The 14208-nt window shown below is 47.3% G+C and overlaps 1 protein-coding gene across 1 annotated transcript in view; it reads right to left on the bottom strand.

Annotated features, from left to right (window-relative positions):
• Positions 1–14208, bottom strand: part of LOC135812149 (uncharacterized) — a 22241-nt gene extending 8033 nt beyond the window's left edge. Inside the window, exons 1-14 of the mRNA XM_065325469.1 lie at positions 13740–14208; positions 11707–11797; positions 10943–11030; positions 10331–10427; positions 8359–8394; positions 6930–7005; positions 6180–6251; positions 5403–5471; positions 4867–4944; positions 3893–4042; positions 3357–3406; positions 2139–2237; positions 1397–1487; positions 284–404 (exon numbers count right to left, since the gene is read on the bottom strand). Of these exons, the coding sequence (XP_065181541.1) occupies positions 284–404; positions 1397–1487; positions 2139–2237; positions 3357–3406; positions 3893–4042; positions 4867–4944; positions 5403–5471; positions 6180–6251; positions 6930–7005; positions 8359–8394; positions 10331–10427; positions 10943–11030; positions 11707–11797; positions 13740–13842 (1221 nt within the window). The 5' untranslated portion in view covers positions 13843–14208. The remainder of the gene's footprint in view (positions 1–283; positions 405–1396; positions 1488–2138; positions 2238–3356; positions 3407–3892; positions 4043–4866; positions 4945–5402; positions 5472–6179; positions 6252–6929; positions 7006–8358; positions 8395–10330; positions 10428–10942; positions 11031–11706; positions 11798–13739) is intronic.

Here is a 14208-nt window from a genome sequence, read left to right as displayed (position 1 = left end):
CCCGCACCCACATGCACACCAGGCAGCACATGTTAAATTGAAGACAGAGTGACGCTGCTGCGAGAAGATAGCCGGTGCAATTATTCAGTGATGTTCAAACTGTGAGAGGAGGGGTTGGGGGGGGGGGGATTAGTTGATATTCCAAGTGTTATTGTCTGTTCCAAGCTGGCATCTAGTGACAACCTGACCTCCAGGATCTACCCAGCTAGAGTGTGAACTTTGTCCCACTTGGCTTAAATGCTCATACGGCCTTCGGTTGTCAACTCTACCACTCGACACCTACCTCAACTTCTCCCGTGTCGGCTCCGCCACTTTCTAGCCTCCTGGCCTGCTCCCTGGCAAATATCTCCTCTTCGGTCAGTCGTACCTTGTCGGCAGCCTCGCTGTAAGGAAGCGTCTCAGTACTGGAAACAGAATAAAGAAGGAAAACAAGATACCTGATTCTCCGGAGTGTACGCAGCCCTTTAAATACTCATAATTCACACAGAAAACGTCAGCGCGGCGCATACTACGATGGTCAAACGAATGGTGATATATGGGGTGGATGTCCGTGTTTCGTGACAAATAAATATCTGGGTGCTGCGGCTTATACTGTGGAAAAATATGGCTAATCTTGTGTTCATTCGAGTTTGCCTGTATTTCACCTGATGATAAGGCATGAAAGTACACTAGTGAAAACTTTCAAAATGTTCAAGAGCCTCAACTGTGTCCTACTTCTAAGTATAACTGCATTCTTGTTTCCAAGGAAATTGTAATCTTGTCTGGCTTGAGCTTTTTAATGAACTGATGGTGGGTTTGAGTGGCGTGCGATCCGGGTTTTCCCCCCCGTCCAACTATGTGATAGTATACATCTGCTTACTACTTTCTGTAGCATAAAACATGAAAAGTTTTTGACTGGAGGAAATGAAATTATCACACGAAGCACCTAAGACACTGGACATTTTACCGACGCCTTTCGTACCATAAGTCTTCAAGAAATTTTGCAAAGTAACGGTACAAAAGGCCTGGTCCAAATTTCCAGTGTCTTCTGTTCTTCATCCGGTACGCGAACCCGTCGAATTTTATTCTTTCTGTTCTTCATGTGTGTAAGCATAATCACTGGACCATCCGGGTGCAGCTGGACGATCAACACTCTGCGGTTTTGGAAGAATCAAAGCTTGGCGCAAGCAGAGTGAATCAGGTGACACATTTAATTCTCTTGACACAGGTCCCACCCACTCCGTCCTGCTGGGATATGAAGCATTGTGTCGAGTTCCTCTCCTCATTTTAGTTCATCATGCAGTGAGTGTTAAAACAGGCTTGTATTTGTCCTCGTGCCTCTTCCCAGACATGCAACGAAAAAGGGGTTAGGCGTGCGTTGATTGACACACCCAGTAGCATCTAACCATCAACAAACCTGAAGCGTAGACTGCTCAGCTGTTGTTTCTCCCACTTGACAATGTCTCCATCCTCACCGCCGCTGAAGATCAGGATGGGTACTTTCCGTGCTGCAAATAATGCAGAATGCAATGTACACAGTGCACAAAAATGTCAAAGAAATGTTCACCACAGAATGTTTGCGCCCAGAAGAAATTGGTTGCCATCGTAAAAAGCATGGCTAGAAGAGATGGGAGGGTGAGGTTGGGGGAGAATTGTCCTGACACAAACACTTCACAGAATGCAGTCTGACGAGATGGACCGTACCCGTTTGCATTTATCTTCACTGAGAGGAGCGTTCGTAAATACCGACACTTTGCACTGAAACGAATTTCAAAAAAGACAATTTTCATCGCAATCGCTCCCTCTCTCACTGCCAGAATATGGGAAAGCTGATTGCACGAGTATGTTTATAACAGGCATGCACTTCTATACAAGTACTTGGTGCATGAAGTTATGTTTTCGGACACAAAACTGGCCCCCCTGTAGTGAGATGGCCAGAATGTAATGATTACTGGAATGACAAGAGACTATAACATACAGCAGTGTGAATGAAGCACATCATGAAGGTGTGAGTACGACACTTACAGTGATGTGCAGAATGCAACATGTGAAAGGTAGGTGGTGTAAGAACAACACAATACACTCCTCCCCCCCCCCCCCCCCCCCAGGGAAAATGATTCCCATTGGGAAACAATATTATTTTGAGTAAGTGATCTTACTGTATGCTAATGTATGTTGAATCTCATCCACTTTGTTGATGACCATGGGAGCTCCGTAGTCAAACTTCCATACCACCAGTGACTTTTTACGAGTAGTGCCTGAAAGGAGTGAAGAAGAGAGACAGGGAAAATGACAAGCAGAAGGAGTGCGCGTGCGTGTATGAGTGCGTGTTTTGCATGTGTGTGCGTGTGTGTGTGTGTGCGTGTGTCCGTGTGTGAGCTTTGCATCACAGTGACAATTGAATTGAAACTCACTGCCATAGACATCAGGGGCGTAGGAGGGGTTTTGGAAGTGGTACGACCGAAGGTCGGCACGGCCAAAGGCCGTATTGGAGGGGAGGGGTGCGGGGACCTCCCCCGGGAAAATTTTGTAAAAAGGAGACAAATCCTGCGTTCTGGGACTGTGCAGTGTGCAGTCGAGTCGAGGACAGTATGTACCCAGTATGACTGCATGGCAGGTCTACGAGTCAAAGTCTGATGCGCATACTAGTATGGATCGATGGATCCTGATTTTTTTATTACGGTTTTGCACGTTCCGGACGGACCACACTTTTCGAAAAGTGGTACGACCATGGTCGTACCAGTCGTAGCGGGTGTTACGCCCCTTGACACACATGTAATTCGGGAGTTGTTCCTTGGTAATCTACTCGAATCCAATACACCACACCTCCACATTGCGCTCTTGGCCGATCCAAACTCTGCACTCACATCACCATCACCACAGCGAGGACAATTCCGGTACTACAGTATAGATTGATATTGACAATAACCCTCCAGACAGCTGTTTCGCTCCTCCTGAGCTCATCAGTGGAGGTATATGATGTTGAATGAAAGAATAATAAGAATAGACTAATCTTTATAGGGCTAAATTGGCGCAATTGCGCTCATTCTGCATAGAAACATGGCCTACCCTAAGTGACAAAAATGACAAAAGTGATCAAATAGGTCAGGTGATAACGACACGCGCTCATGGCTGGGACAGGAACATGTAGCACGTGTGAAAAGGGGCGCGCAAAAAATCGGCCAAGAGCGCAATGTGGTGGTGTGGTGTATTTGATTCCATAATGGCTGGGTCGTCGCTACTTCTTGTAATCTACTCGGTTTCAAAATCCAAAACAGGACATTGCTCTTGTACAATGGCACCTTCCAGTGCATTCGGAACACATAAAGCATCTCAACCATTGTGAACTCATCCACAACACACCGCTGTACACTCACCCACAATGTCTCCAGTTTCGGACCAGGAAAACAGCTTGAGAATACCCAGGCTGGTGAGCACAAGAAAAGGGAAACAGCAGACTGCTTCAGCCTTTTTGCCGAAAACTAGAATGCTGTTCGCACTCAGTGCATGTGCTCAGATCACGAGAAGGAAAGTAGGCGTGTGTGTGTGCGGGGGAAGGGGGGGGGGACATTCTCATCCATCAGCACCACTGGGTGGACCTGGAATGTGCTCAGGACTAGGCCAGAATAGCGGAGGAGACAATTCTAAGGTTCGAGCCGGAGCAATTTGTGAAACAAGGGTCCCAACAAATCAGCTGATTCGTGCGAAAGACAAACTGGGCAAGGAACGTTTTTGTGTGTGAAGCGTAATATAAAAGGTGCCCTGGACACTCGACACGGTTGCATTACAAGTATATTTTTCCCAGTTAAGAGTATATATTTGGAGAGCTTGTGTGGATATAGATTCCTAGATTTGAACCCCAAGATTCTCCCCGTCTTGTTCTCTGCAGGCAGGGTGGAGAGGGGTGGCTTACTCTTTGCTGAGCATCTCTTCATGCGTGACCATGTAGTCGGAGAGCTCTTCACCGGACTTGGGATCGTAGATGTGTGCTGCGGTGGACTGGTTCTGCATCACCCACAGCTGATTGCAGAAGTGACTCACGCACAGACCTCGAATGTCCTCACTGCACGGACACACGCACACACACACACACACACACACACACACACACACACACACACACACACACACACACACACACACACACACACAAACACACACACACACACACACACACACATACATGCCAGGCATACACATGTACACACACACACACACACACACACACACACACACACACACCAGGCAGGAATGACAGGATATTCAGACCCCCTCACAGCACTAAATACCAAGTAGTAAATATTTAAGAACTCAGATGGTAAGGCAAGGAAAACAAATTGGAACATGGAAATTGGAATTACCACTAATATCCATGAACCTTCCAAGTTGGAAGGCCGTTGGTTGGCGCTATCGAGCAGTGCTCAGGCTGACTTTCGTGCCGTGGAATGTCTCAGCACTCCTGTCAGTTTTGTGATAGATTGTGCACGTCTGACTGTTCAAAATCTGGTTTAGATGATGGACTCGATAGCATAACTTGTGCCCACAATTTCCATTTTACAAATTTTAGTACATATTTCTAAACTAAATCGAATGCAGCCCTCGAGATCTACTGCCCTCAGGCTTTGCTCTAGGGATGTGTTCTCGGGCAAGATTCAGCCACCATCTCCAGAGCGTGCTCCATTGCACTGTGACACTCACAGACCCTCTGGGCCAGACACATCTGTCCTGTACTGGGAGATGTTTGGTCTAGAGTGCATTGCAGTTCGAGTGCGGACATGGTTGGAACTGAACAAAGACATCCAAAAATTAATGTGAAGGAGCAAGTGGGTGAGAGGTGTGAAAAAGGAAGGCTCTATTCGGTTTAGAGTGGTTTATCGGACCACTTACTTGTGTCCAAAGGAGTAGATGGCCTGCAGGTCCATGGACCAAATGCGCACATAACGATCATACGAACCGGTGATCACCCTGAATCAAGCAGGAAGCAATAGCAAAATAATCGCACATTCGTGTTACCAGTGGCGATAGAGTTCAGTGTTTTGAGAAACACAACCAGCTTAGGAAGTTTGGCTTGTGCCCGGCCATCACCATGTCTGATTATACCAGAACATAGAGCAAGTACAAACAGACAACCTTGGCATAGAGCGGGTTCTCTAGTGCTTGCACTAATGTATGTCCACGAACACTTCGAAAGGACGTCGTATGGATAAATGGGGCAGTGTCATTCTTTGATTGCTCGTGTTGACAAATCGAGCCTCCAGATTCGAAAAGGTCATGATAGAAGCTGGGTTCCTCTACTTCGCACTGTGTACAAACCATGTACTAATAGCTCATGATGGATATGTATGCCAGTCAAATTCTACTTAAAACTGCATGGACTGGGAAACTGAGTACTAGTCCACTGCTGCTTAACGGTATGTCCTTACCAGATGTTGCCCGTAGTGTCCTTGCCAACTGTTAGGAACGGAATACCACACGTGTGCGCGCACTCTCTTCTGCGATGGCCAAGAAAAAATGATACCAAAAACCACATTGTTTAGAATCTGTACCCATCCATTAAGTTTTGTGATGGTGGTGGATGTCTTGTTGCAGCAAAGCCATGAGAGATTTTCCGATTGCAGGCATGTCAAACACTGACAAACATATCATACATGCAATCATTCAGGAACAGGTGCACTCCTGCATTGCCCACACAAACCATGTTCATACTGAGATAATACACATGTACACACACAATACAATACAATATACCCATCCGGAGATGATGGCAGGTCTAGAAGGGACCAACAGTGTTCAAGTCACGAGCAGAATCGGGCGTGGCGAGTCAAGTCCTGGCGACGGCGATAGCGCTTTCCACAAGTGCAAACGAAGTCTAAGGTGACGGGCTCGGTCGGAGGAATGGTGCTGCATGCTGATCTCCACTCTCTGCAATCCTGGGCGAGGTCGAACCAGTCCGCTATCTGGCGGTCCTTTATGTCGGACACAACATTGTCCCGCCACGGCTTCCGGAGCCCATGACCTGGCCGTTTCTTGTCCAATTCGCCGAAGAGGATACACACACACACACACACACACACACACACACACACACACACACACATCCATGCAGGTTTTATATAGGTTCAAACAGGGACATGGACAACGGTTCGCTAAATCACAAAATTCGCTATATGAGAGTTTGTTATAAGTGGAGTCGACTGTACCTTGTGACCGCTCGAATCAGTTCTCGGCCGTGATCACTGTAAGTCTCATAAGCAATGAGCTTTGAATCCATCCTGCTCGGCAACAAACAAAACATCACAAGATTGGTTTATAAAGATAAAAATAATGAAAACAGAAGTGCACCGACCAGCAATACTGTTTGTACAATTACTCTACAGATGTCGTATGCTGAATCAACAGGTCACACAAACAAACGTGCAAGAAAACACTTTTCAGGACGATCTGGGATATTGTCTTCACGGGTCAAATTTAGTACCTACCATACTTTCAAAGAAAGGCTTTGAATAACTCAAGTTTTGTCTGCCGGACTGGCCTACTGAGCAAGGGATTACCCTGGAAACTAGGCCACATCCGGGAGATGGGTTACAGTGCATAGTCCAGCACTTTGCTGTACATGTACTGGACACTAGTAGGTATGGCATTGGACCAGTACAGTTAGGCACTGCACGAATTCAATGGAATTTTTATGACTGGACTGGAGGTGGTACTGTACAAGCAGAAATATTTGTCGGAAAATGAATTTGTCATTTTTGTCCGAAGAATTTTCCGACTAAATAGAATGCGAGATTAATGTCAATGTGCCTAGCCTTTCACTGCGTTTTAACACCTATGGACGAAAGTTTCCACCAAACACATGTCTTTGTTTGGAGTTGTTTGACATTATTCACCTGCCAAGTTTTCGGCTTGTGCAATATGATGATAATCATGGCGCCGGAGCACTAGTACCTTACCCAGCTGAGTAGACGCGACTCTCATAGCTCTGTATTCCCTGCACAATGTCTTCATGATGTGCAAGAACGTAGTCAGCTGTAGACAATGCACATGGGCATGGACGAGGGTGCACACACACACACGCACGCACGCACACATACACACAGACCAAGACACAAGTGTGAAAGCAGTATCGTGGCGTGCTAGTAAAAAGCTTTCTATCATCAGCCATCCAAGCTCCGGGTTGTTTGATTCACCGAATTCCGTTTGTACTAGTACACAAGCAGCCACATGATCATATAGCTATCATTTGCTTTGCTTTTAAGGATGCATTTCAGCTAAAATAGTATGGTGCTACCTGCTGTTGGCACATGGTGACACCTCCCTTCCTTCTCTTCTTTTGATAATGCTGTTTTCCGTGGTTGGATTCACCCTCCCTTTCTTGTATTGGCTATGTATTATTATGTGCCATGAAGTGGAGACGATAAATAAAATGAATAAATACCATTACTCTATCTCCGCACAGCTAGCTGTTTGGACTGTGTTACAGCTCATCAGCGGAGCTCTGAGTGGCTGGCCGAGCTGATCGCAAAAAGTCCAGTGAAAAGCAAATTTTGAACTGGCTCAGAGCATCAAACGGTCAGAGGACTCTAACCGTGAGTACAACAGCGAGATTTGCACGAGGGCAGAACACTTTGACGCTAACTGGAAAGAGTGTTAAAAGCCAACCCAGGGCGAGGGAGCTTAATACTCACACTATTGACCACTATTACGTGGCTGTACACGACATGCACTTCACCATTTCACAGTCAGCACTGGTGGAAGAAACACCGAGGTACACGTTTTTGTTGTTGTTGTTGTTGCTGCTGCTGCTGCTGCTGCTGCTGCTACAGCAGCTACTGCTGTGGCTGTAGTTACAGCCCCTCTCGTTGTCAGGAAATGTTTGCTTGTGCTACTTCTCATCCAGCTGACTTCTTATTATGACTTTGTACGTTATAATTTTGTTGAGCTCCGGTTTTCCCCTTCATTCTAACTCAAGTGCAGTTTAGCGTGTATTGGCTTGTGATTTCCTTTCTTCTGTTTGCTTGGCATTTTATCGCTCCACAGGTACCTTCGGTCTCAGGTGCTCTCACATTTGTGCAATTGTTGATTTTGGTCCTGAATTGTCCTCCCTGTTGCTTTGCTACCGTCCTCCTCCTTCCTCCACCTTTTTTTCTTAATTGGCCTCATTATGGCATTCGCTTCCATGTAATTGGGCTTGTAGCCCGTGTGTACTTGCGAATTCAAATAAAAATATACATACATACAAGGAAAAGTGAGAAAGGTAAGGAATGGGGCTGGGGGGGGGGGGGAGGAGAGGGGGGGGGGGGAGGGGGGGATACAAACCTGTGGCACTCTACATTGTGAAGCGAATAACATGGATGTGAAACGTCACACGCTCACGCATACCTCTGGTTTTCAGATAGCGACCCGAGAGCTTGCTGCCTGCAGAGAAGGCATACCAGAACACAATAAACATGCTTCCATCTCGCCAATCAGGGCCTGATATCATTGCACTTCACATAGTGGCTAGAAAGTAGGGGAGCATGTTATTGTGTGTGCTGAAAATGTAGGGAAAGGCTAGTGCTCCAAGCTTGAAATCTCAATAGTGTATACCGTATTTCCTCGATTAATGGACCATGCTCGAATAATAGACCATGCTCAAATAGTAGACCCTCCTAGAGGCCTCACGGAAAAATAGTAGACCATGCCCGAATAAGAGACCCGGTCTCTTATTTGTTTTCATCGCTTTGCGCATGCGCACAAAGAAAGCACGTGGTGGATCAAAAAAGGACGCGATTTTAGGTTGCGCAACTACAATTTTTGTAGTGGCTAGTGCTTTCTTTTGTTATTTGACCACGGTCCACTATATTTTCATCGGCACATCGCTGGAAATGGTGGGTTTTTAACACGTCATTATATAGAATTTATACCCACCATTTCCAGCGGTGTGCCGATGAAAATATAGTGGACCGTGCTCAAATAATGGACCATGCCCAAATAAGAGACCGGGGTCCAACCCTCTTCAAAAAAACAAAAGACCGGGTCTATTAATCGAGAAAATACGGTACTCTGATCAGACGTGTACAGTAAAACCTGTGACTAGCGACCACCCCTTGGGGCCAGAGAAAGCGGTCTTTAGTGGCAGGTGGTCCTTAGTTAGAGGTTTGCACCGCACAACCATATATGGATGTGAGGCCGTCCGTGCTTGGCGAAGTGGTCTGTAGTACCAGGCTGGTCGCTAGTCACGGTGGTCTTTAGTTACAGGTTTTCCTGTAGTACCAGGCTGGTCGCTAGTCACGGTGGTCTTTAGTTACAGGTTTTACTGTAGTAGCAGGCTGGTCGCTAGTCACGGTGGTCTTTAGTTACAGGTTTTACTGTAGTAGCAGGCTGGTCGCTAGTCACGGTGGTCTTTAGTTACAGGTTTTACTGTAGTACCAGGCTGGTCGCTAGTCACGGTGGTCTTTAGTTACAGGTTTTACTGTAGTACCAGGCTGGTCGCTAGTCACGGTGGTCTTTAGTTACAGGTTTTACTGTAGTAGCAGGCTGGTCGCTAGTCACGGTGGTCTTTAGTTACAGGTTTTACTGTAGTACCAGGCTGGTCGCTAGTCACGGTGGTCTTTAGTTACAGGTTTTACTGTAGTAGCAGGCTGGTCGCTAGTCACGGGGTCTTTAGTTACAGGTTTTACTGTAGTACCAGGCTGGTCGCTAGTCACGGTGGTCTTTAGTTACAGGTTTTACTGTAGTACCAGGCTGGTCGCTAGTCACGGTGGTCTTTAGTTACAGGTTTTACTGTAGTACCAGGCTGGTCGCTAGTCACGGTGGTCTTTAGTTACAGGTTTTACTGTAGTACCAGGCTGGTCGCTAGTCACGGTGGTCTTTAGTTACAGGTTTTACTGTAGTACCAGGCTGGTCGCTAGTCACGGTGGTCTTTAGTTACAGGTTTTACTGTAGTACCAGGCTGGTCGCTAGTCACGGTGGTCTTTAGTTACAGGTTTTACTGTAGTACCAGGCTGGTCGCTAGTCACGGTGGTCTTTAGTTACAGGTTTTACTGTAGTACCAGGCTGGTCGCTAGTCAAGGTGGTCTTTAGTTACAGGTTTTACTGTACTTGCTGAGTGTGTTATCTTCGGATGGGTGGGTGCTGCTCCATTTTTGAAGTATGTTCGGAAAAGAAAAACGTCCGATGCCAAGAATACTTTCCTTTTTCCCATGGGTACGTTTTATCAGAGTTACACTGCACCTCGATCCTTTGATGAGTGATGAACATTTTTAAATGAAGAACATGCGAGAGGCTAACACAACAAAACACCTATAGAAAGCTGGAACAAAGCTTGGAGCCTAATAGATTCTGAAAGAATACTTGAGCATGTGAAACATACCTTCTTTTTCCGATATGACCTGCATAGCACCTTCCACACCGACCAGCAGTTGTCCCGTTCTCAAATGCCATGCCATTGAGTATACTGGAGTCTGGAGCTGCAGAATCACAACATGGAAAATCAAAAAAGCGAGCTCAGCAGCAGCAAACGACCATAACCCCTAAGAGTGTGAAATTCCAGCTATGCGTCTCTCAAAACTTCACATTTATAACTATTATGTGACGAACTGTTTTAAACATTTTGCCCACCCTCTGCATGATAGATACATGGTTGCGCTCAATCCTGCTTTGGGCTCAATTCCCTGCTGGTCACTTTGCACGGTGTGCCAGTGTACGAGTCGGCCTAGTAGCCTTCTGTAGTCGAGATACTTTAGTCCGATGTGGATGTATTATGAGTATACGTCTATAACACTTTTGATCTAAGTTCCCAAGGCAACGCACAACGACTGCTAATACCCGCTGCCGGTGACCAACTCCAGTCATGTCTTCGAATGCAGCATGGGTCCTTGCTGATGTCACCATGGTTACAAGTTGAAGCAGAAACGAAAGGCATGTGCATCTCACCATCAAGTTCAACACGCACACATAGCACTCTGAATGCAAACTCGCTTACGTCAAGGATTTGCCGGCACTCCAGGACAGAAGTCCACGTCTTCACAGTTCCGTCCAAACTTCCCGACAGCAGTGTTTTAGCATCATTCCTAAAAGGAGCAACGAGCACATGGATAACTGTCGGTACTTCTACAATGCCACATTTCATTCTTGGACAGGCGCCGCTTTTTGTACATCACTGCCATTATTCATAACAAGAACAAGGCAGCAACAGCAGTAGCAGCAGCATTAGCGATGGCAGCAACAGAAACAGCAGCAGCAGCAGCAGCAGCAGCATCAGCAGCAGCAGCAGTAGCAGCAGCATTAGCGATAGCAGCAACAGCATCAGCAACAGCAGCAGCAGTAGCAGCAGCAGCAGCAGCAGCAGCAGCAGTAGCAGAAACAGAAGAAGCAGCATCAGTAGCAGCAGCAGCAGCATCAGTAGCAGCAGCAATAGCATCAGTAGTAGCAGTAGCAACAGTGGAAGCAGCAGCAATAGCAACACCATGACCAGCACAGGCAGCACACTCGCATCTTTCTAATCGGGACGGTCCAGAACCGGGCACAAACATCTGGCATGTGATGTCACTATTTCCACAAAAAAATGGCATAGAGTAATAATATTTCAACTTATCCTCACCCACAGGTTGCCCGGTAGTCTGAGGTGCCCGGAACTTGGAGGTTCGGGTTAGAGAGATAGGAGTGTAGTACCAGCATCAGCACAGCGGAAACAGCAGATACAACTGCAGTAGTAGCAGCAGGAACAATCACGGCCAGGGAACTCACCAGACAGCCAGAGCCATGACAGCACCCGGATGAGCCTTGATGGTGTTAACCTGCTTTCCTGTGTCAGCCTCCCAGAACGATAGGAATCCCCCTGCAATAATCAGTCAACAATACATCACTGTAGTTTACACTCGGCTCGATTTGCGGACAGAACTGCTTCGTCCTCTGTGGACAGAACTGCTTCGTCCTCTGTGGACAGAACTGCTTCGTCCTCTGTGGACAGAACTGCTTCGTCCTCTGTGGACAGAACTGTTTCGTCCTCTGTGGACAGAACTGTTTCGTCCTCTGTGGACAGAACTGTTTCGTCCTCTGTGGACTCATCAGCGCAGCACAGAGAAGATGAGGCTGAACCTGATAGGAATGAAAAAATATTAATATTATTTTCCAAAGCCAGGTTCAAACCCGGCCCGAACGGACCTTGCCAGAGTGCTCAAACTGACAAGTCAGTGAGCTCCGCATAACGCAAACAGCAAAGCCACTACCCCACATTAGAGTGCTCAACTGCTACAAGAACAGGAGTGTAGTGTACATGTAACAGAACACAGCTAATAGTCCAGAGTAGAGACATCATTCTGCTGTATACATGGCTATACCCCCTCATGGACCAGTAAGGTCCTCACCAGCTATACGCATGTCTGCTGCCACTACGAGTTTCACGCCTGTGCTTGTCAATCGTCAGGCAACAGGACTAACTGACAATGCTCCCTCTGGATCTCAAAAAACAAACACTCGCACTGCACCAGAATCACCTTTGCCATTGCAGACGTACTACTCCTGCCCAGCCACTTCAACCTCTGCAGGACGGTTTTACTTTGCAGCAACACCAATTTTACGCTCACATCTCGCTTAGGCCGCGGTCACACCGAGCTCGATTCAGCCGTTCAGCCGAAAAAAGCGCTTGTTTACGTCACTATTACCATGGAAATGGCTGAAAAATGTCCTACAAGCGACTTTCAGCCGTGGCTGACTCTCAGCCGTTTTTTTTTTCGGCTTGTTTCAGCCACAGCTTGTACAAGCGGCTGAAAGCCGAAATTCAAAAAATAATTTGAGTGCGCTTGGAGCACACCATGTAACTAGTTGACATGATGAACTGATATTGATGTTCTTTCTTGTGTCCGTGGAGCCGTGCCATCCCTGTGCCTTTGGTTTTCACCGTGAGTCTGTCTATCCAACTACACTGTATTCAGTTTGATTTGGATTTTGTCCGACGACCATGGATTTCTGCCGCTGTGCCTCTAGACTGCTGCGTAGATTGTTGGAGCTGCGGTTTGAGGCCAAGACAAGGCACCACACTCACGACCGAATTCATGAAGAAAGCCGGGTACGAAGAAGAGAGTGGACTGCAACTGAGTTGAAGAACGGCAAGCGGCGGGGCAGAAAGCTCGACATCAGGAAACACCACCCGAACCATCGCGCCCATGCACACCGAACAAATAAAAAGAGCACGACTTCGCAATTCAGGGTCCGGGCTTCCTTTGCTTCTTCATCAAAACTGAACACTAGAACAAGTACAGCTTTAGATCGCGAACCTTCTGCTTTCCGGTTTCTTGCAAACATTGGTGTGTTTCGAGATATTCAAAATTTGGCGGGTAAGAAAAACCGGCAAGCCATTCAAGCTTTGCACTCAAGGTCTGGTGTGACCGCGTCACAGGGATCACGCAAGCCAGCTGAGCGCCAGCGATAGGGGGGGGGGGCCTTACTATGACCCGCCAGGGTGGTCCGCGGCCAGCAACTGCCCATAACTTGGAAATGTCTGTAACTGTAAATCACGAGCGTTTCAATGGAGAAGTGCCTTTGTACGCTTGGTTAGTGTGTGTCTCCTGCCACCGCACAGTGTGACAAGGTTCGCAAGCTTGTTTGCAGACTTCGACCATAGTTCTCAGTCCCAGCATCTGGAACAGGTCATCAATGACTATGTTTATCTGTACATATCAAGGCCCAATCCAAGCATCCGCCCAAGGCCAAGGCAGTGGCCAGGGCAATAACAGTCTGGTGCAGTGTCATAAAACCAATGCTGCATACAGCCAACTAACCTTCGCACGCAGTCACATACTCTCGCTTGTACGGCAAGAACTCGACGGCCGTGATGTCCCGCTTGTGCGCATCGGCGATCACGAACGCCTTTGCCATCGCCATGGCGGTGTTCGCCCGCTGATCGTGTCCAAACGAAATCCGGAGTATTGCCAGAGACTGGTCACTCTCGCATTACACCACTCAGACTTGGGGTTTGCTTGAAATGAGGAAACGCTCTGCTGCATTCGTTGTCAACAGTCGATAGCATGCAGCGTCGATCATTCAAATGACATGCTTACTTTACTCGGCGTGAGACGGACTTCCCTGTGCTGGTCAGTGGGGACCGTCGGTCATCGCGGTGGGACGAGTTTCTCAGACTTCGCTTCCAGTCCGTGGCATCAGTGGCAGTGGGCCGAAGTAACGTAGTTCGTCGAGTAACAAAAGCAAGAGGTTTGCGGCCGAGTTTGAATGAAGACGCTTCGGTCTTCC

The sequence above is a fragment of the Sycon ciliatum genome, chromosome 3 (assembly GCF_964019385.1).
Source record: "Sycon ciliatum chromosome 3, ocSycCili1.1, whole genome shotgun sequence".
NCBI classification, from domain to species: domain Eukaryota; kingdom Metazoa; phylum Porifera; class Calcarea; order Leucosolenida; family Sycettidae; genus Sycon; species Sycon ciliatum.
This window is presented reverse-complemented; position numbering and strand designations above follow the sequence as displayed.